The sequence below is a fragment of the Centroberyx gerrardi genome, chromosome 9, assembly GCF_048128805.1.
Source record: "Centroberyx gerrardi isolate f3 chromosome 9, fCenGer3.hap1.cur.20231027, whole genome shotgun sequence".
In the NCBI taxonomy this organism is placed as follows: domain Eukaryota; kingdom Metazoa; phylum Chordata; class Actinopteri; order Beryciformes; family Berycidae; genus Centroberyx; species Centroberyx gerrardi.
Genome location: NC_136005.1, coordinates 32,402,824 through 32,426,185, shown reverse-complemented (window position 1 = coordinate 32,426,185; position 23,362 = coordinate 32,402,824). Strand labels below are relative to the sequence as shown.

Here is a 23,362-nt window from a genome sequence, read left to right as displayed (position 1 = left end):
AGTGAGTTTTGACAGGCTAAACACCTAGTTTGGAAATCCACGTTGGAGGACAGCAAAAAAAGTTGTAATATTTTAACATTTGCTGCATCAGATTACGCCATCATTTAGTATGGAGAATGAGTGATATCCAGTTTCCCATCTAACATCTATTGGCACAATCTGAATGCACTATTAAAGACCTGTAATCTGACAGAAAATTAAATATTCTTGGTGTTTAGGCACATTTTATAGTCATAGAAATGATGTGTTACTTTCAACACATCTGCAACAAGTTTTGGACAGCAAATATTCAACAGCACATGGTGTGCCAACATGTTGCTAATAACAGAACACATTCATGTGGTCTTGCAAAGTATTAGAAGCTGTGTTTGACGAATCTAACCAGATTATGTTACGTCGTTACTTTGGGAAGGGGTAGGAGGGCCGTAATGAAAATCATATAATCAATAGCTATTTTCCATATATAGCTTCTTTTTTTTTAGGGCGGTTTCTGTAAAAAGGGCCTATTAGAACAAAATAAGGAGTGAGAACCATAAGCCCCTTTTATACATGAAGCCCATAAAATTGCCGTTTTAATTTTTCTGTTAAAGGTAGCAATCCAGGGCAATGAGAGAATAAAGGAGAAAAAGGAGAGATGAATCCACAAGAAGAAGAACTTGGAACGAGTGTGGGGAGCATAGGGGGAGAAAGTGAGGAGGAGCACACATAAGAGGAGATTTTAGGCAGAGATTTTAGGAGATTTAAGGAAGAAAGTTGCTTTGATGAGTCCTGTGAAATTGAAGACTGCGTTGAGAAATCAGGTTGGAGACATTAGAATGACTTTCATTGCTGGGGTAATAAATGCCACTACTGAGGTCAGTCAGTCATGGGTTTTATTAATATGGACTATGGTGTTAATTTTACAGTGGAATGCTAGAAGTTCATTGGCTAATGGACAAAAATGTAATCCAGTTTATTAAGTTTATTGATGATACACCAAGCAAACCTGACATCGTATGTGTGCAAGAGGTCAAATGTGGATTTTAGTATACATGGCTATGTTGCAATTCACTGTGATAGGGAGGAAGGAGGTGGAGGAGGGTGTGCTACTTTCATTAGACAGGATCTATCATTTAGAGCAGTGGTTCTCAAACTATTTCTACTACCCCTAGATATTTTTTCAGCCGAGTACCCCTTTCACCAGCACAAAACATTTTAGGGAGAAAAAAAAAGGGAAATTAACATAAATAATTTATGTGTGTGTTATTTGGCAGTGTAAACATGAACATGTTTAGTGAACAATTTAGTGAGACACATGGGCTTGTGTTTCACTTATGAGTTTTGTCATTCTGGGTGGCAGGGAGGCAACTGCAGTGATCAGGCTCGTTTCCAGGTATAGTTTGCTTCTTTGCTTTGTTTTGATCTGGGTCATTGCAGAAAAGGATGTTTTGCACATATAAGTGGATCTAAAGGGTAGTATCTCCTCCAAAGCTTTATTTCCCAGCTCAGGGTGTTCCTTCTTCCTTTCTCTTGCTTTCCGACAACAGAAATTAGTTTCTCACCCAGCCCAGCTGTGCAGATTTGTCTTAAATATTAGCGAAGTAAGAATGAAAATCAAGTTGGCCAAATGTTCCTCTATTACTGACTTCAGTGGAGCTCTCTCCACATTGTCATTGGATTTCACCTGCTTTCCTCAGGTGGAAAGCAGGTGAAATCCCCCTCTCCACATGCCCTCTTCCACAGCTCTGCTTTCTTGAGAAAACCACCCACCCATACAGATTAAGAATGTGAGTGTCCTTGCCCTGCAGAGACACATTCAGTTCATTCTGTTTGCTGAGTATATCTGCAAGATAGGACAGCTTTTCAAGCCAGCGTGTGTCCTCAAACAAGGTGGCATGGGGAGATCTGTGGTCTGACAGAAAGTTGTGCATGTCGGATCTTAATTCAAACAGCCTGTTGCTGCAAAACAGCCACGCATTAAAGGATAAGGTCGGCAATTTTGGACCTACATATAATTGGTCTTTTACATACCTGTAGTACTTGGACACCCAGAGAATATTGGTGCCTGAGTCAGCTGTCAGTTGAAACAGCGAGCTCCATTGCTAGCCTCTTGCTGCTAACAATGAGTCCAATGTCAAAATATCTAAAAAAAAAAAAGGATCACTAAGAAATAAGCTCCCCAAGCTTCAATCATGCACAAGAAATCTCCATGAGTACAGGGACAGCTGTCTATTGTGCTTTAGAGAATCATGGCTCAATCCGGACATAAGTAATGACTGCCTCAGCATACCTGGCTTCAATTCACCTGTACGACTCGATAGGGCTTTAGGAGCCACAGGGAAAACAACCGGAGGCGGCGTTTGCATGTACATAAACTCTAAATGGTGCACAGATCACGTAATTCGACAAACTATCAACTCACCTGATGTTGAGCTTCTCTCTGTGTCCCTCCGACCCATATATGTCTCCGACCCATATACGTCTCCCGAGGCCAGGTGTTTGTGGTCTTGGTTTACATCCCTCCCTGGGAATTACAAACAAGCAGCAGAAACTGTTTATAAACACACTCTAGAACTTGAATCCATATCCCCCAACGCTCCTAAACTAGTACTGGGCGATTTCAACAGATGCACTTTGAAACAGTGTCTGCCAAATTATTAACAATATGTGAAATATGCTACATGAGGAAATAAGGCAATCGATCTTTGCTATGGCAACATAAAGCCTACAAGGCTTCAAACAAACCACCGCTGCTAAACGTTCCTAAACTATGGAGACTATCTGAGATCATCCTTGTGCCAGAAAACCCCATCCATCAGAATTGAATAACTTAAGGCCAGTAGCTTTAACATCCATTGCAATGAAATGCTTTGAGCGCCTGGTTCTTAAAGTTCTTCAGCAGGAGCTATTGGCCCAACTTGATCCCCATCAGTTTGCCTATAGAGCTCAAAGACGGGTTGAGGATGCTATTATTACAGTTCTCAACACAATTTACAAACACCTTGAAACTGCCATATCTCATGCTCGGATTTTATTTGCTGACTTCTCGTCTGCCTTCAATATTATCCAGGCCACTGTTCTCATTGAAAAGCTTCTACGTATGGGACTGAACCCATCTCTAACCCAGTGGATCTTTGACTTCTTGACTGCAAGGCCCCAATATGTTAAACTGAAAGACGCTACTTCATCTGTACTTACTGTGAGCACTGGTGTGCCACAAGGATGTGTACTTTCCCCCATGCTGTTCATTCTGTACACAAACAATTGTATAAGCCACAACTCCAGATGTACACTGGTCAAATTTGCAGACGACGTTGCCCTCGTTGGGCTTTTGACAGACAGCACCAGCGAAAAGGAATACAATAATGAAGTGACACGATTTGCTGACTGGTGCACCAACAGCTCACTGCTACCTAACACCAAAAAAACTTAGGAGATGCAAATTGACTTCAGGAAAAACAAACCAGAACCTCTCTCATTATCAATACATGGAGCAGACATTGAGATTGTGCCAGAGTACAAATACCTGGGGACAATCATTGACCACCAGCTGAGAACAGCAACACGGATAGCATATCTGGCAAGGCACAGCAAAGGCGGAAGCTCAGATCTTATAATGTTGGTAAGACACTGCTTGCCCTGTTTTATAAAAGCTTTATACAAAGTGTCCTGACATTCTGCATTGCAGCCTGGGGAGGATCTATGTCAGTTCAAAACAAAAGCAAACTCAATAAAATTATCACCATGTCAAACAAAATTGCCACTACCAAATTCACAACCATCACCACTCTAAGTGACAAATTCACACTGGACCTAGCCAGATGCATTACCAGCGATGTCACCCATATCCTGTACACTGAATACACCTTAATGCCATCTGGACAGCGCTTCAAAATGCCTGCAGCAAAAACAAACAGGACTGTAAATTCCATAATCATGACCCTAACCTGCTGCAGCACCTAGCTTACCTGTATGTTGAAATGTTACAATGTCATTCCTGTTTTGCAGTTTATGTGTGTTCCTTGATGTCTTAAATGTTATCTATTGTGGAACGTCTGTAAATGTCTGACTCAATGCTCTTAAATACAAAGCAAATTCCTGTAAAAGGCTAAATAAATTAAATCTGAAAGAATCTTGACTCCTAATTCAGCTGTCGGTTGACGCGGCAAGCTCCGTTGCTAGGCCTCTTGCTGCTAACAATGAGTCCAAATAGGGTATGTCAAAATATCTCCAAAGAAGCCAGTCTGTGAAAGCAATATGTGACCTGCTCTATCATTTCCAGTCACATTGACCCCTCAAAGCATTTTGAGTTTAATACACTGTTGGAAAGAGGAGAATTTAAGCTTTCTGGTGATATCAAAATTATATTTGTACTCCAAAGATTGAGTGAGATGCACCCCTTGATGTCTTGACTGTTTCCAAACTATGTTTTTGAGAAAAAGGGCCTCAAAGTTTGAAGTCAATTCTGAGACATTTATTCAAATAAAGAAATCATTTTCCCGCGGATGAAACAGTAATTTTGATTAGACAATAAAGTGAACGATGGTCAACCTGTTACTAAGCAGATGTTCATTCATAATTTTAAGGGACACATAGTAAGGGAGAGAGGGACGGGGAGAAGTGTTGCCAGGTTCTTAGCGACAAAACCCTCCCAGTGCCAATTAAACCCAACCCATTAACAGCCCAATGATCAATGAAACTAGTCCAAAATAACAAACCAATAACAAAACTCCACAATACAACCCTGACAAACTTAATAAACAGCGTTTTAAGTCCTACAGCATTTATAACATTTCCAAGTACATTAAAAACCGCAAACCTGGCAACATGAGGAATGCGAGCTTTGTTGACAAACTAAGCTAGTAGTTCTGCTTGTCACCCTACCTTTATGAGCTTCAAAACTATATTTAGCATTTGAATTTCACAATAATCTTTACACAGAATGAAAGCCAAGGCTTTATTTTATTAAAATCTGATGAAACCCCAAAACAGCCAAAAATCGATCTTTTCTCATAAAATCACGTTTATCCACAAATACGCCGTTACGACTTCCGACTGAAAATGATAGAACGCGTCACATATGGTGTCCAACTGACATATTTGTATACACAGCCCGGAAATTTTCATTTCCACTCAGTGGATAGTCTTCTCCCAAACTCTACCTGGCACCATGTGCAATTGTTTACAGTCTGACCTGACAGTCCATGAAACTAGATCACGCGGCCAGTAATGCATTTTCACCCCACAGCAGTCTATACAGAGGTAGAGAAAAATTGTTCTGTGATTGTCTGCATTAGTCCTGATTAGTCAAAGTGTGCTTGATGGCAGAATTGTGCCATGTTTACTCTTACCCCCAAAGGGACGCTAGATGGCTATACCATTACTAGCATGCCAAAGATCTTTATCCAACTCACCGTTATCGAGAACTTCATTTAGCGACGCCTTCCAAACGCCTGCTCCTTGGTGGCTCAAACTTACATTGAGGCTTACATTGGGCTTAGTAGTAGCTAGTATTAGGCTCAGCAATATACCAAAACCTGTGAGAGAGAACAGGTACACACAATACTGTGTAGGTTAAGAAGTGACTTCTGGATGACAGAAAAGTTTATACTTTGTCTAAAACATGCTATTTAACCTCACAGGTTTGGTATATTGCTGAGGAACCTTTAGTCTGAAGGGTCGGCGTCATCAGCGTGATAGCATTAGCTGTAGCTCTCAGCTCCCAAAAGCTGCAATTTGTGAAAACGGAAGACTTAATTGGAACTTTTATGGTGGCGTGGACATGATACTAAGCTCAAGTACACTCAATGTAAGTTTGAGCCGCCAAGGAGCAGGCATTTGGAAGGCGTCGCTAAATGAAGTTCTCGATAACGGTGAGTTGGACAAAGATCTTTGGGGCTAGTTTACTGTCAACTCCCCTGGGGAGCCTACAAACGGCTTTTTTGAAGATATTTTGACATACCCTATTTGGACTCATTGTTAGCAGCAAGAGACCTAGCGACGCAGCTCGCTTTTTCAACCGACAGCTGAGTCAATATTCTCTGCGGGTCCAAGTATTACAGGTATTAGGGGTATGACGATTCACAAATTTTAACAGATGCGTCGGGCTTAATGTTTAAGATATGGCTACATCGATTCAGACGGCTTGCATTAGGCAAAAGTTGAGAGGGAATCGTGGCTAATACGATTCATTATATCAGTGTATCCGTAAAGCCCCATATGACACGTGTAATAATTTGCCGTTTGCATTGTGTCTTTCTCTCATGTTTTCTCCAAAGCTACCTGCTTCTCTCTCTCTCTGCCTGTCGGTCCTCCTGTGAGTGAAGGCTCACACACAGGTCATGTGCCCCCCCACTCCTCGCTCTCTGCCCTCTCCTTCTGTGCGTGTTCCTCTTGCCTTTGTTTTAGCAAGGATGTCCACTGACCGTGAGGAAATATACAGCGCACCAAACACTTACAAATCACAACATTGGTCTTACTTTGGATTTTACAAGAAAGACGGAACATTTGATAATAGTGTGGCAATATGCAAAACCTGCTGAATAGAAGTTAAATATACAGTTAGCATGATTAATCTGTATATGGACTAAGTATAGGCCTGTTAGTCCTGTGTAAATGGGAGAAATGTCTGTACAAATGCCATGCTAACCATGATGTCAGCAACAACTTTTATAGGTCAGGCGATATCATTTAATTAGGCAATTGATTGACTGATTTGTCATATTTTGGGGATGCTGTGATTTTTATTTTGCACTGACTGATTTGTGTTATAGTTCAAAATAAAAAAATATAATCAGAAAATAATTAGATGTAATGAAGTACCATTAAATTGTCAAGTATTTAATTTAGTTAAATTTAGTTAGCCAAAAACAGGCATTAGGGGCTTCCGTAGTCCAGCAGCTTTGCTGTGGTTTATTTACAAATGTATTGCGGTTTCTGTCACCCTCTAGTGGTCATAAAATCGCTTAGTGCAGCTTTAAGGATTGACTTATGGCTAGGGCTGCGTATCGGTACTCGATACCTTTAAGGTATCGATCGAAATAACCCAGTACCAAGTAGTATCGAAACTTCTCCAGTCAAACAATACCTGCATTCGATACTTTTTGTACACAGATCTAGAAAAAAATGACTATTTGTATGGTTTTGCTCGCAGCCAATCACCGCAAGCGTTCTTCGATTTAATGCGATGTGTGATTGGCCCACTACCGCAGCAGCTACAACCCATACAGTCTGTGGTCGAGTGCGGTGTATGTGACGGAGTTGGCAGTTCAGCGTGCCGAGATGCCACCAAAACGTAAAAAAAATGGTATCAAATGAAGTACTCTATTGGTATCGGTATCACTTTAAGGGTACTGGTATTGGTACTGGTATCATAATTTTTTAAACGATACCCAGCCCTACTTATGGCACAAAGATAGAGCCTCAACCAAAACAGAAAGAGGACTCACTTTGAATTGCTCTGCTTGTTTGTATGGAATCAAATACACAGACAAGTATAGATGCTGTCCAGTCCCATGGCACCTATAGCTACATGTGCAGCATCAACTGTAGATGGCCAATGTATTGTCAAGAAGAACAGATCCACTCCACTATATTGCTATGATTCAGTAGGTCAGCTGTCTTTCAGCATCATTTTAGCCTGTTAGACACGTTGTTAGGGATGGGAATAGAGAACCGGTTCCAGTTGAGAACCGGGTCCAAATTGTCTGATCCATCGGAATCGTATGCCTCCGAGGTTATCAATTCCTTTTATCGATGCCGGCATGTTTTTCTGACAGTTGCGCATGCGCATTGCAAAAACTCATGTGTCATGACGTCAAACTCTGCATCTACGTTGCTGGAAACAAGGAGTCATGGCCGAGAGGAAGAAACGGTCCAAAGCGTGGCTTCATTTCACGAAGAAAGATGACAACAGTGCTACTTGTAACGTCTGTAAAATTATAATTTCTGTGTTCACACATAGCGTTTTTTGATGTGGAAAAAGCGCTGCCTGGAGTGCTTTTTGTGAGGAGAAATAAGAAGCGGATCACGGCAACGTCAACTGACGTTAGCTGAGCAGCTGCAGCTCACTAACCAGCTGGTTAGCACTTCTAACAGACAGAACAGTGTTGTGCAACAAGCAAAGGCTTACCAGATATTTCCAATACATGTCCAGTATAATCCATACTGCCTTTATGATCGCTGTTGCGGTAACGGAAATTCACTTATTACAACGTCCAATTTCTCCACCGGCACTTTCACTTTCTCCATATTTGTTGTTGCTATGGGAAACGGCCAGCGTCTCTGTCATCGCGATTGGTCGGCTGGGAAAAAGCGGTTCACGTCACCTGGCGCTTTTCTGAAAAGTTGAACATTTCTCAACTTTTGAAAGCGCTCCGCTCTGACGGAAAAAACGCCGCTGCAGCGCTTTTTGGGAGCGGCTGCCTTTTGTGCGCCTTGCGGCCGCTTCCCATTGCTTTTAATGAGAAAAGGGCGCTGGTGGTTGGGGAAAAAACGCTATGTGTGAACGCAGCCTTAAGGGTGGAAACACCAGCAATATGTTGAAACATCTTAGGGTAACCATCTAAAGATCTTATTTGTTTTCCAAGTTATATAATTTTAAGAAAAGGAGCATTGTAATTTATTTTAACATGTTCAAATGTTATTAGGCAGACATTCTACACTGTGTTCAGACTCGAGATAATAAAACAGCTGCGTTGACGCTGAAAACCTGTGTAGGCCTACTTATTTTTTCCACACAGAATATTGATCGGGAATCGATAAGGGAATCGATAAAGAACCGGACCGATAAGCAGAATCGATAATGGCATTGGTATCAATAAAATCTTATCAATTCCCATCCCTACACGTTGTTTTGTTAGCATCGCCCAAACTTAATAAATTCCATATCTGTTAGGCAAAACTGCTTTGCTAGCTCAGTCTAGTTGTAACTGAAATATTCATCAGCAAAAATATTTTTTACAGATAAATTAGCCACTGCAGTTACAAACATACATTGTGATACAAACACTGGTTGAGCGAACGTCAGCGTTTTGTTAGCATTGGGCGAACTTAATAAATTCCAGTGACAAATCGTTTTTGCGAAAGTGAAATAAAATACTACCACTAAGGGACTCAAGGGTTCACCAAACTTATCAAGTTTCAAATTCTACTGGTAGTAACTTTAGATAAAACCTAATGTATATAATAAGATAAGCACAACTAATGAAAAACAATATTGCAATATTCACCCATACACTCCCATCTTGCTTTTACTTCGTCTCCATCTTTGGTGCTAAGCAGTCATTACTGTGGTGTTTTTGTTTTTATTTTGTCTCCATCTTTTGTGCTAAGCAGTCAGTGGTGTGGTGCTTTTTTATTTTGTCTCCATTTTTGGTGCTAAGCAGTCATTGCTGTGGTGTTTTTTTATTTTGTCTCTCATTGCTGTGGTGATTTCAATAAAATATTGTGGCCAGTGCTGTGACATTTTTTTCCTTGGATTTTCTGTTGATGATGTATTACAAACAAACCAGAAATGTAAGATGCATCACTTCCTGTGCACCAGAGGATTTTCCCAGGAAAGACCTACCAGACACCGGGTGTTTAGAACAGCAAATGTTAAAGCTTTCATGAACTGGCTGTAGGTTGAATTACTATTGTGTTATAGCAATCAGTGATAGAGAGTAGCAAAATGGACGTTTATTTGAAAATGTAGCAAAGTATTACTACAGCAGAATGTTTACTCAACAGACAAACCTCTCCATCTGAATATCTCTCTCATTCTCTCTCTCTGTCTCTCAGTCTGTCAGTGTCTCTCTTTCTATGGGTCAGTCTTGACAGAGAGACAGAGAGACTATGTAAGAAAACAGGACTGTCTGCCAGCAGTTCACTCCTCTGCACATAAAACTCCTGCCAAAAAACACAAGTCCAAAAAAATTACCTCTATAAACACACATCTTCCTCAGAAACAACAGAAACAACTTAGCAACAGTAACGATCACAGTATTACAATTACAAATTTTTTTGTCCTAAGTGATGTAAGTGTAACCCAAGGTAACTGATGGTAATCAGATCAGGTTTCTGAGTTGAGTTAAGTCCAGTGGGTTACAGTAGTGTTTACAATTTTGAGCATTTAGTTAGTGATGTGAAAGAGAAAGTAATCTTTCAAAGTACCATGTTATATTTAAAGGGGCAATAAGTAAGGTTTTGTAAGTTTTTTCAACTAACTACTAGATAATGTCCTATTGATAAACATGGGCCATCCAGATAATTGTGGCGCACAGCTACAAGTCTCTCTTTATTAATGTTAGTATTTATAAAGTAAGTTATATTACAAAAATAATTCTCATGATTTTTACAGCCTGTTGACAGCGAAGACAGCAAAATATGTAAAAGACGACTTGGCTAACAAACCAGCTAGCAAACACATGTTCAGTTTAGGTTCACAGACAATCTGACAATCTGTGGTGTCACAACACTGGTGTGTTGTTCTGGGTTTTCTTTGTCTCGCCCCACCTGTTTGTATCTATATGCTAAAATTATGACATTTCTCTTCCTCTGTCTCTCTCTCTCTGTCTCTCTATGTCTCTGTCTCTCTGTCTGTTTATCTGTCTCTCTCTCTCTCTCTCTCTCTCCAGAAGCAGAGCAGACCAGCAGTCCCAGTCGTACAGGAGTGGGTTCTGATCAGGAGGACAGTCGAACCGCCACCATGGGTAAGATAAAGGATAACACACACACACACACGCCAGCGTTTGCCTTAGCTCATAATTGCCACTTTATGGGAAACATTATGAAAGTACAAAAAATGTCAATCCACACAACCCTACTTGCAGAAAAAAAACATACTAAATCCAAAATTTGGTTGTTAATATATGGTTAATATAGCTGGAATTAAAAAAAAAATTCCAACAACCTTGAATTTACCTGGACATTTTATTTGACAAAAAATAATCTGTAATACTTTCCTTGAAGTGGTATTTATAAGCCATTACAGTTGACATATTTGTTACTGGAGTGGGACTGTGTCATTTGTGATGGACATGTGTCCTGTTGGTAAAAAGTGTGGAAGCTCAGGCGATGCTCACTGCCAAACAAACAGTCTATTATATAATGGTGGAGAAAGGGGTGGAGGATGAACACCAACTCTAGTTTTTCCATGATGGGGTGATCTTCTCTGGATGCAGAGACATCAATATGGTTTCTGGGGATCCCGGATCTACTAACATGTCACAATTCCAGGCGCAGCGCAAAAGCAATTGCGTGTGAAATTTGTACCGCCAGCACAAGGTATTTACTAAAGTAGGGCACACAAATGAGTGGAGGCGCAGATAATTAATTAGAATTGCGACTGCGCAAATATAAGGGCTAAACAATGCACACAATAGCCCATTTGTGGCAACGTAATGATGGGCAAAAGGAGCACAGATTTCTCTCCAGTGGAGTTGGAAGTGTTGGTGGCAGAGACACCCCAAAAGAGCTCTGTGTTGCAGAGAAGAGATGTTTTACCAGCGCGTAAAATGTCACTCTGAAGCGACATAACAAATAAAGTGAATGCAGATGGGCAACAGAAGCACGATTTAGCGGAGGTAAAAAGCGCTGGTATGAGGTGAGGTGAACCAAAACGCTTGCAACAAATAAAGCATCTGCATATGGTTGTGGCCCCTCTGAAGAAGAGCCTTAACTCCCTTGGATGAGCAAGTGCAGGAGACGCAGATGTCAGGTGTGGGAGGGATGGAGACCTTGTGAAGTTACGGTTAAATATAGCTGGAGAAGCCGCACACACCTTTCCACTGTCGTAACAATTATTACGCACAAATGTTTAAGCTGCATTGTGTTCATCAAGGCAGTGTCGCACCCCTGCAATGCGATTTGAAAAACCATACAAACCATTAGTAGATCCCAGCCCATGTAAGACAAGGGGAGAGTCTGTTACTGCATCCTTTCACTTACAAAACCAAATCCCTAGTCTTATCTGGCATATTAGGAAGCTGGTTATAACTAGTCAAACACTGTTATAATGATGTGCCCATTAAAACACAGGCAGGAATTCATTTCTGTAATTTATTTTCAGAGATTTCTCCACATAAAAATTTTGCAATTGGCTTCAGAATCAGAATCTCTTTATTTGCCAAATGTACAATGTACACAGGAAGTTGACTAGGTGATACAGCGCAGTAAAACACGAAAATAGCAGAATAAAACAAGAAGAGCACACTAAGATTATGTAAAGTGAAAGTAAAAGGAGAAACATAATAAAAAACATCAATAAGTGTGTATGTATGTGTGTATATATATATACACACATACTTATTGATGTTTTTTATTATGTTATGCAACGATACGTGGTGAGCGGTCGGGGGATGAGGTGGGAGCTAGGATGGGTTGTTGAGGAGAGTGATGGCCTTAGGGAACCTGCAGAACCTGCGGCCGGATGGAAGTTTTCTGATGAGGCAGTGAGCCGGGTGTGATGGGTCCGCCACTATCCTACTAGCCCGCTTCCTGGCTCTAGCTTCATGCAGAACACTCACAGGCACCTGTTCCTGGCCTGTGAGCCGGCTCGCTGTTTGCACGATGCGTTCCAGTCTGTGTTTGGTGTGGGCAGAGGATGTGGGGTACCACACAGTGATGGAGAAGGTGAGAACACTCTCGATGGTGGCTCTGTAGAACTTGGTGCGGACTTTCGAGGAGATGTTCATCTTCCGGAGCAGTCTGAGGAAGAACATCCTCTGGTGAGCTCGCTTGATGATATTAGATGAGTGTGTCTCCCATTTCAGGTTGCTGGTGATGGTGGTGCCCAGAAACTTAACAGACTCCACCACCTTTGCAGCTGCATTATTGATAAGTAATGGGGGATGTGAGGGCGGGTGTTTCTGGAAGTCCATGACCATCTCCGCCGTCTTGTTGACATTGAGCTCCAGGTTGTTTTCTGTACACCATGCTGCCAGCTGTGACACAGTGTTCCTGTAGGCCAACTCATCATTGTCCTTGATGAGGCCTAGGACCGTGGTGTCATCAGCAAACTTGACCAGCTTGATGGAGGGGTGGCTGGAGGTGCAGTCATTGGTGTACAGAGAGTACAGATATGGAGAGAGAACACTACCCTGTGGGGCTCCAGTGCTGGTGGTGAGGGGAGCAGACAGGTGGGTGCCAAGCCGTACCTGTTGCTTCCTGTTGGTCAGGAAGTCCGTAATCCACTCGCAGATGGGGCAGGGTACCTGCAGCTGTAGCAGCTTGGTATGCAGACGGTCGGGGAGGATAGTGTTAAAGGCTGAACTGAAGTCCACAAGCAGAGCCCTGACATAGGTGCTAGGCGTGTCCAGGTGCTGTAGTATATAGTGGAGGCTGAGGTTAACAGCATTGTCCACAGAGCGGTTAGCTCTGTAGGCAAACTGCAGAGGGTCCAGAAGGGGGTCTGTGATTGGTTTCAGGAAGGACAGGATGAGTCTTTCGAAGCACTTCATGACTACAGATGTCAGAGCAACAGGTCTGTAGTCATTCAGGCACGTAATTCTGTCCTTTGGAACTGGGACGATGGTGGCTGCTTTGAAACAAGGTATGTTACAACCCGGCTCAACAAAGGAGGGGAGACATACGCCAAAGTAAAAGCTAAAACAATGATTTATTAACTAAAACTAAGGAGTAAACAAACACAAACTACATCAAACCAAAAGAACAGAACAAAAGGTGTGCATAAGTGAGGAGGGAGAGAGACACTGATGGTCAGCCGGCTTTTAAAGCCCAAGGAGTACACCGGGCCCAGGTGCACTCAATCAGCCTCAATGACAATCCCGCCTACCAGGCTCCTACAGGACAGACAAGACACACAGCAGCAGCCGGCAGAGTGGGAGGGTCGTCACACCCTCCTCCATAAAAACAGGGTCCCACCGGGAACTCCTGTAACACAAGCAAAGACAAAATTATACATTTAATGTCACCCGGCGGGTTGGAGCCACGTTGCCCCTGGCAAGAATTGAAACACTCACAGTTTTTATGCACGCACAACACTTTGGGATATTTCCAGCACCCGAACGAATAACATCTACGTCCTCCGTGAGTCTATGCCCAAGATGGAAAGTTACGGTAGTGGACGGGACAAACTGCTAGGTGTACATAACGTGATTGGATAACCATGGTAGTTGACTGACAGCTGTGATAACCAATAGGAAACTGATAAACGTAAATGAAAGATAGAATGAGAAAGGTTGGCCTTTTTAACAGCCGCCCCCAGATTTCTTATGGAAATTTGCACAACACTACAAAGGTCCTCTAATCAAGGGGCCCAGCCCTTAAAGAGGGAGATTCTAATCAGGCAGTGCAGGAAGGCGAATGATCTGGGCCACCGGACGCACGTAGGTCCGGTCTCCAACTTGTACTTCCACCGTCCTGACTCTGTCATCTGATCCAGGGAGGACTTGAGAGACTCGTCCCACAGGCCAGAGTGCTCGGGGTAACTGTGGGTCTACGATCATGACCGTGGTGCCGACCTGGAGATCTGGTGCTTCTGCTTGCCATTTCTGACGTGCTTGGAGACCAGGCAGGTAGTATTTCAGAAAGTGCTTCCAGAAATGGTCCGCCAGCAACTGACTGTGTCTCCATCTACGCCAACTCAACAGGTCTGACTCAGGATAGACGACCTGTGGGAGTGACGCGTCTGGCCGCCCCATCAGAAGAGCATTTGGGGTTACCGGGTCCGGGTCAGCAATGTCTGAGGAGATGTAACCCAGAGGTTTCGAATTGAGGATTCCCTCAATCTCGATGAGGACCGTCCTCAGGACCTCTTCTGTCACTGATTGAGCTCCCAGTGTTACTCGCAGAGCTTGCTTGAGGGAGCGGATCTCCCTCTCCCAACAACCACCGAAGTGTGGCGCACTTGGGGGATTGAAGGCAAACTGGATTTGCTGGCTAGCGAGTTGGGCCTGAACTTCTGGTTGGAAAGCTGTGAAGGCTTCCTTCAGCTCTCTTTCTCCTCCCCTGAAGTTTGTCCCCTGGTCGGACAACAACTCGAATGGTTTTCCTCGCCGAGCCACAAAACGTCTGACTGCCATCAGGTAGGAGTCAGCATCTATGCGGCAGAGGAGATCAATGTGGACTGCACGCGTCGTCATACATTTAAAGAGAATACCCCATCTCTTTTCGCTCCGGCGACCAATTTTAACCTCATAGGGGCCGAAACAGTCTACTCCGGTGGAGTAAAATGCAGGCTTGTGGAGGCGCAGTCTAGCAGGGGGCAGGTCAGCCATCTTGGGAATCTGAGGGGTTCCACGTCATTTCCGACAGTCGGTGCACTCCCTCTGATGACGTCGGATGGCCTCTCTGCCACGGATGACCCAATACTTTCGGCGGACTTCGGCGAATACTCGCTCTGGGCCTGGGTGGAATAATCTCTCGTCGAACTCTTTGATGATCAACTTGGTGATCCAGTGCTGGGGTTCAAGCACGATTGGGTGCGTAGCATCCTGATCCAGCAGATTGCTGTGCTGCAGGCGAACTCCCACACGGATCAACTGGGTGGTATCATCAAACTCAGGGGCGAGAGTGACCAGGCGGCTGCTGCGGGGTACAGTTTTCCCTGCTCTCAGTTGTGTCACATCAGTGGTAAAACAGTCCTGCTGTGCTCGCTGGAGAAGGGATATCTCTGCCTCCTTGAAGTCATTGGCTGAAGGGCTTCCCTCTGCCGCCCCGTGAATAGAGAGCGCAGTAGCCTCCAGAAGTTTGCCAAAGGTGGTGAACTGACTAGCTTCTGGGGTGTCTGGGATCGGCGCTGTAGCGGTAAGGCCGCAGAATGTAGTTTTTCTGAGCTTATCTCCTTCAGTGGGTGAATCGATCGGCTTCTTAGGCCAATGCTCGGGAGTCCCTTGCAGGAATAATGGGCCCTGGTACCAGCGACTCTGTGTACCTAGCTCGGCAAGAGCTTTCCCACGTGTGATGTCATCGGCGGGATTGCTTGTGGTATCCACGTAGCGCCATGAATCACGGTCTGTAAGGTCTTGTATCTCCGCCACCCTCGTGCCGACAAACACCTTAAACCGACACGAGTCCGATTGGAGCCATGGGAGGACCGTGGTGGAGTCGGACCAGAAGGTAACTTGGCGCATGGGAAGAGAGAGTTCTGTCAGGAGTACCTTGGCTAACTGCGCCCCAGTAAGTGCCGCACATAACTCCAGACGAGGGATTGATTGCTGCTTCCTAGGTGCTACCCTTGACCTTGCTGTGAGGAATGCCACCTCGACCTTGCCGCTGGAGTTCTCGGTTCTGAGATAGGCTACAGAGCCGTAGGCTCGCTCCGATGCATCGCAGAACACGTGGTTATCTCTTGAACTGGTGGGGGAATCCATCTCTCGACTGCTGTAGCACCTAGGAAGAGCTATGTGCTGCAGGTCTGGCAGTTCCCTCTCCCACTCTCTCCATGACTGAAGGAGGACTTCGGGTAGCTGGGGGTCATCCCAGTCTCTCTTCTTGTCCCAGAGCTGTTGGACTATTATCTTGGCCCTAGTAGTATAGGGAACGATATAGCCCAGCGGGTCATACTGGCTTGCCAGGACCTTATAGATGGTGCGCATTGTGACCTCAGGACAGTCGAGAGGTCGGGACTTGTACGACAGAGTGTCGGACTGGCAGTGCCAGCGAAGCCCAAGTGCTGATTCTTGAGCGTCTGATTGCTCTTGTGCAATCCAGCGTTCAGCGCTGTCTGACCTAGCATCGGCGGGAAGATGGCAGATCACCGAGGGGACATTGCTTGCCCATTGACGCAGGTCGAAGCCTCCTTCCGCTAGGAGCTTCCGGAGCTGGTCCACGAGTGCTTTGGCCTCCTCTTCGGAAGTCAAACTCACCATGCAGTTGTCCACGTAAAAGGACCTTTCAATCGCCTCTCTGACTGCGTCCCCCAGGTGGCTGTTGTCCCTGGCATGTTTCTGGAGGGCGAATGTCGCACAGCAGGGACTAGATGTAGTGCCGAACGGGAGGACACGCCACTCGTAGACGCTAGGCGGTGCTTCGCCGTTCATGTCTCTCCAGAGAAATCTTAGCAGCGGCATGTCTTCAGGGAGGAGCCTCACCTGATGAAACATCCCGCGGATGTCACTGCTGATGCCAATAGAATGCTCTCTGAATCTGAGGAGAACTGAAAGCAGAGATGGACTTAGTGTGGGCCCAGGGAGCAGGAGCTCATTGAGGTTATTCCCTCTGAATTGGAATGAGCAATTGAACACTATGCGGTTCTTGCCGTTATGTTGCACCATATGGTGTGGGATGTACCAGCTGGTGGCGGTGTCCTCCTCAACACCAGGTGCTAGTTTGACCACGTAGCCGGCCTGCTCCAGCTTCTGGATTTCGGCTTTGTAAGCCTGGGCTTGATCAGGTGCCTTCGCCAGCCTCTTCTCAATGCCTCTTAACTGTGAGAGCACAGCTTCCTTAGGCGCGCGTAGCTGAAGCATAGTTGCATACCGTTGGACTCTGTCCATCTCGACCCTCACAGTCCTGGCCTCGAGAAGGTCCATGGCCTCCTGGTCATGACGTGATCTTGTGCTGGTCTTCTCGCTGCGCCATGGTAACACGTCAATCTGCCACAGCCTTTCGATCTGACTATACAAGTCAGCAGATAAGGGGAGAGTGGATGTAAAAAGGCACTGCTGTTCAATAAAGCTGTGCCTCAACTCCTGCGCGGGGCCCTGCAGGGTCCATCCAAGGCGGGTCTTAATGGCAGCTGGCCCTCCAGGTGGCCCAAGTCGGACCGGTTCCACCGGTGTTGTCAGGTGGGGGTAGTCCGATCCAATGAGTAACACCGGCTGAACCTCGACGATGTGCTGTAATGGCAATCCCTTGAGGTGGCGAAACCTGTGTTGCAGAGCACTAACAGGGTGGGTGTGCTTGGCCAGGCCCAACTGTTTCGCAGTGAATGCGCCCTGGATGTCGTACAGCTTCCTAGGCTCTGCTGCGGGAGAGACGGAGAAGGAGACTGCCGCCCCATGAAGAACTTGTAGTTCCTGTCGCACTGTGCGGAGGGTTATGTCCTCTGGTTGTCCCTTGAGCCCAAGCTGCTGTGCAGCTGCATGGAGGAGGATCGTGCATTCTGATCCATCGTCTAGGATCGCGAAGGTCTCCATAGTTCTGTCTCTGTTCCTCAGCAGGACCTTACTGAGCTTTAAGAGGACCTTACGACCTGCTGGAGGCCTGTCGATGTACAGTATCTCATAGGTGGTGTTAAGCAGGACAGAATTTGCAGCTTCAGTCTGATCCTGGGCTTTCTCTGGTCTTTCAGGAAAGCCCTCAGAGACCTCATGGAGCGCCATTAAGTGTCGGCTGTTGCAGGTCTTGCAACGCATTTTAAGGTTGCATTCCTGCACATGATGGTCTCGACCACAGCGCCAGCATCCATTCTTCTCCTTAACCCAGCTTTCCTTCTGCTCCCGAGTTAGTCGCTTAAAGTTGGTGCAATTATTGAGTGAGTGGTTCCCGTTATTGCAGTAGGGACAGTACATCTTCACTTTGTCCCTAGTGGTGGGAGCTTTTGCCTGTGCACCTGGGGGCCTTGTCTCTGTGCCGAGGACGGTGGTTGTCCGGACAGCAGGCTTAGACTCTCTTCACTGGTCCCGGGGCCTCCCTCCGTGTGGTGTTAGTGAACCTTGTGTTATCCTCTTGTACCTGGATCTCATATTCCAGCCAGTCTGCCAGATCAAGCAGAGTGGGACTGGGAGTCCGGTGTGGGTGGATGTACCGGCGGAAGCTGGATCTCAAATCATGTGGGAGTTTCGCTAGCAGCCTAGAAACGTGAGAGCCACACTCCAGTTCCACCTTAGGTCACCCTCAGTCTTGGTGGTGGATGGAGTCTTGCCGTCTATGGGGCTCCCGCCTATGGCCCTCAGCCCTGGACGAACGTGAATGGGAGGCGACCTGATGGGAGTAGGGCGACCTATCCATTACTTGCTCCTGTGGTCCTGTCGCTGGGCCAGGACTGCCTGAGCATGTAGCCTTTCCAGGGGTAGCGCTTGGTCTCTTGGTCCGCGGGGCTGGAATAGGTGGGGTTCGCTCCACTTGTACCTCCTGCATACTTTGCCGGGGAGATGGCACAGGGTGTGTGGATGGCCGGAAATGGTATTGCATCTGCTCCCTCTCATGGCTTGACCTGGGATGATGGTCTACACAGTCCATTCCCATCCTCTGCATTTCTGACAGCAGGACGTCCTGTCGACGGCGGAGGTATTCGATCTCCTGCCTCATTTCCTCTTTGGTGGTCTCCCATTGGTCCCTTATCACCCATCGTGGTGGTTAGTAATAGGCCTGGCTTACAGGAGATGAGGGTGCATGGTCTGCCGTACATTGCCGCTCCTCTTCCTCAGCTGTGTAACGGCTTCGTAGGTGTGGTGGTGTGTGTGGTGGTGACAAACGCCTCATCTGACCTAGGCCGATGAGGTCATGGTCAACCAGGTGTGCGGGGAGGGATGTCTGAGTGCAAAAAGAGGAGTACAAAAACTTAGGACGAGCCCCCATATGTTACAGACATATGGATCCCGGACGAGCCCCCATATTGTTACGCCCCACCGTTGGTCGGCCCTATGGGACGAACAACACTCCGTACGTATGTCTCCCCTCCTATGTTACAACCCGGCTCAAGGAAGTAACAAAGGAGGGGAGACATACGCCAAAGCTAAAACGATTTATTAACTAAAACTAAGGAGTAAACAAACACAAACTACATCAAACCAAAAGAACAGAACAAAAGGTGTGCATAAGTGAGGAGGGAGAGAGACACTGATAGTCAGCCGGCTTTTAAAGCCCAAGGAGTACACCGGGCCCAGGTGCACTCAATCTGCCTCAATGACGATCCCGCCTACCAGGCTCCTACAGGACAGACAAGACACACAGAGCAGCAGCCGGCAGAGCGGGCGGGTCGTCACAGGTGGCACACAGCATTCAGAAATGGACTGATTGAAAATGCATGAGAACACTGATGAGAGCTGGCTGGCGCAGTGCCTCAGTGTGGCTGAGGAGACACCATCAGGTCCTGGGGCTTTCCTTAAATCCAGCCGAGTGAAGAGCTTATGGACATCCTTCTCTGTGAAAGTGAGAGAGAAGGGAGAGGGGGAAGGGAGGGGGGAAGGGTGAGGCAGGCAGTCCACAGCTAATGGCTTTGGATTATATTCCTGAGATGGGGTGTGGGTAAACTGATGGTCTTGAGATGATGAGGGTGGCCCAGACAATGGGCCATCAGTGTGTATATTAGGAGACCTTTCAAACCTGGTGTAAAAAGAGTTGAGTTCGTCAGCCAGTCCAGGGGATGGGGAGATAGCAGTGCTTTTCTTCTTGTAATTTGTGATTGAGTGTGTTCCAGACAGCTGCAGAGTCGTTGGTGCTTGAATCATGCTCCAGCCTAGCTTTGTACTCCTCCTTGGCAGATTTGATGGCCTTCTTGAGGTTTTGTCTGGCCAGCCTGAATGTATCCATATCGCCTTCCCTGTACGCCTGTTCTTTGTGTCGCCTGAGTTCTCTGAGCTGTTTGGAGAACCCGGGCTTGTGGTTATTGTACCTTATGATGGTTTTGGTTGGGAGACAGATCTGCTCACAGAAGTTGATATATGAACATACAGTGTCAGCAAATGAGTTGTTGTCCTCAGGGCCTCTCAGAAACTCCCAGTCAGTGGACTCCATGCAGTCCTGAAGCATGTCTGTTGCTTCTGGAGTCCATCTCTTTACTGTAGTCCTGGATGGTTTAGCCCTCTTCAGTTGCTGTCTGTATGTAGGGACCATCTGTATTATGCAGTGATCTGAGTGTCCAAGGGGTGCACGGGGAATGGAGCGGTATGCACGTTTGATGGTGGAATAAAAATGGTCCAATATATTACCGTCGCGTGTGGAGCACGTCACCAGCTGTTTGTAGCTCGGCAGTTCATGTGAGAGACTACACGAGTTGAAATCTCCCATAACAAGAACTACCGAGTTCGGCCGAGTGTTTTCCACGGAGGAAATTTGTTCAGCCAGCAAGTTTTGTGCTTCTCGAACGGGGGCTTGCGGGGGAATGTAAACATCCGCGAAGATGACAGACGAGAATTCTCTCGGGGAGTAGTATGGTTTGCAATTGATAAAAACTGATTCCAGGATACGAGAGCAATGTTGGTATGATTTTACTGCATCCGAGCACCAGTTGTCATTGATGTAAAAACACAAACCTCCACCTTTTGATTTCCCACATGCCGCTGTGTCCCGGTCAGCTCTGATAAGTTGGTATCCAGGTAAATCCACAGTGGTGTTGGTGATGTCGTCATGCAGCCAGGTTTCGCAGAAGAATAAAGCGGAGTTCCTTTGAAAAACTTTATTGGTCCGTAAGAGTAGATTGACTTCATCCATTTTATTGCAGAGAAAGTGCACGTTTGACATGCAGATGGCCGGGAGCAGTGTGCGATGTCCTGTCTTCCTCCATTTGAGGAGGGCACCAGCTCGCCGACCCCTGTAGCGCCACACTATTTGTTCATGGGCCGGACGGCCTCTCTAGTTGTCCACGGGGAGTATGCAATCGCGGATTTCCTCCAATGGACTCAGAAAAGACGGAGATGAAACAGTTGGCATTAATTCCCTAATGTTTAGGAACGTATTCCGATCGTAGCTGTAGCGCATGTTGGAAAAAAAAGTAATAAATTTACACAAAAAATCTATGTAGTAAAGGGAGCGCTGAACACCGTGGCTGCCAGCTCCGTGGGCGGCTGGGTGCTATTGGAGTAGCAATCCAGCTAACTCCGTTAGCTAGCTTCATAGTATACCCCCTGGTTGACACTTACCCATACATGTACAATTTGTTGTCAGGATGTCGCCTTTTTCAGTATGCACGTACACCCATGCATTATAGGGCTTTGCCTTCATACTTTGATGCTGGCTGGGTAAGACCTCTGCTCTTAACACACAAAACTCACCAGAGATGTAATGTCTAATTTGTTGCACATGCCCACATACTATGTAATTTACAGCATCGAGAGATTTGTATGTATACACTAGGCTTTTCAATGTCTGGCCATTGGATGGGTGGCCACTTGCCCATGTCTACTAGCCATTCATCAACTGGGATTGAATAAAGGTCCGGCAGTCGTTCACCCGTACTTAAAACACGTTGTTCTAAATAATCTGCGCAATCAGAGTCTGACAAACTAGCCAGGTATGCCATTGCTGTCCGTTTGTTTGTTGTTATCAGTGTGAAAATGACAGCCAAGTTGCTATAGCTACGATAGCCACAGCGGCTTTTCTGCCCCTGAGCTGCACACGCATCCTCGACTGTAAACGGGAAACTCATCTATTGAACTTGCGTATAAACTTCACTTGTTGTAGTTATTGTGGTTGTTGTAGGTGTTGGTTTCAACAGAAAACATTTTGCCATAGAACTATCAGCCAGTATTGATATAAATATATATCCAATAAATAAACAAGCATTCTCATTACCACAAACGATTAAAGTCCCCATGAAATGAACTCCCATTACTTTTACTTCCTGGAAAACAGAGTATCTTTCATGGTGACTTCATGCTGCTCTAGTAGACGTAAATATACATTTCTAACCAATAAAACCATTGATTTTTGGACAATCCCGCCCCTCCGCATTCCTCCCATCAAATAAAATTGCCTTTCTCTCCCTGACTCATATTCCATTGGGTTAGACTTTTGAATGATCCCTCACTGCATTATGACCTGCCCCAACATCATGTTTCAACAGGAAATGCATCAAATGAAGGAAGTAAAGATGCCATTTCATGGGATAAAGTGCAATCCTCAGTTGATGGATCTTCACCCCCACTGCATCGCCCCACTCTGCTTGTTTTGTAAACATTGTGGGTGGTGGGGTGAAGTGCAGCAGTGCCGCCTCCAGGTGCGCCTATAAATAAGGTGAGGGCAGGACGCCTATGTTGACCTAAGAGTGGAGCTGGATTGAAGAAGACTAAAGTTGGAAACTGACCTAATCTATTAAGATTAGTTAGTGGTAATGATTTGTAACCCAGGACTGTCAGACTCTACATCTATTGATCGTACATCTATAACTAAGATATGGCACACAGAAGAGCTAGCTACATTCTTGCTACACTATACAATACATATACAATTGGTGAGCAATAGGTGAGCTTTGTCATTACTTTTGTCATTACTATGCTAGTTTGGGGTGACCAGACATCCCTGTCCTTAGATTTCCCCCTCTCTGGATGGTATCAGTATTACCAGGAGAGATCTGGTGATTGGTCATTTTTATCTCAGGACCACATAACAACATAGCCCTGTCTAGATGGGATTAGCATTTTAGGACAACGTCCATCCATCCATCCATTTTCTAGTGCCTTATGCAGTTCAGGGTTGCGGAGTGAGCAGAGCAGCTCAGCTGTCCTTTTCCCCAGAAACTTCCTCCAGCTCTTCCTGGGTGATCCCCAAGTGCTCCCAG

The 23,362-nt window shown here is 45.6% G+C and overlaps 1 protein-coding gene across 1 annotated transcript in view; it reads left to right on the top strand.

The window, feature by feature from the left end:
• nfic (nuclear factor I/C) overlaps positions 1 to 23,362 on the top strand; it is a 103,080-nt gene that overhangs the window by 55,551 nt on the left and 24,167 nt on the right. The window contains exon 5 of the mRNA XM_078285446.1: positions 10,596 to 10,670. Within this exon, the coding sequence (XP_078141572.1) occupies positions 10,596 to 10,670 (75 nt within the window). The remainder of the gene's footprint in view (positions 1 to 10,595; positions 10,671 to 23,362) is intronic.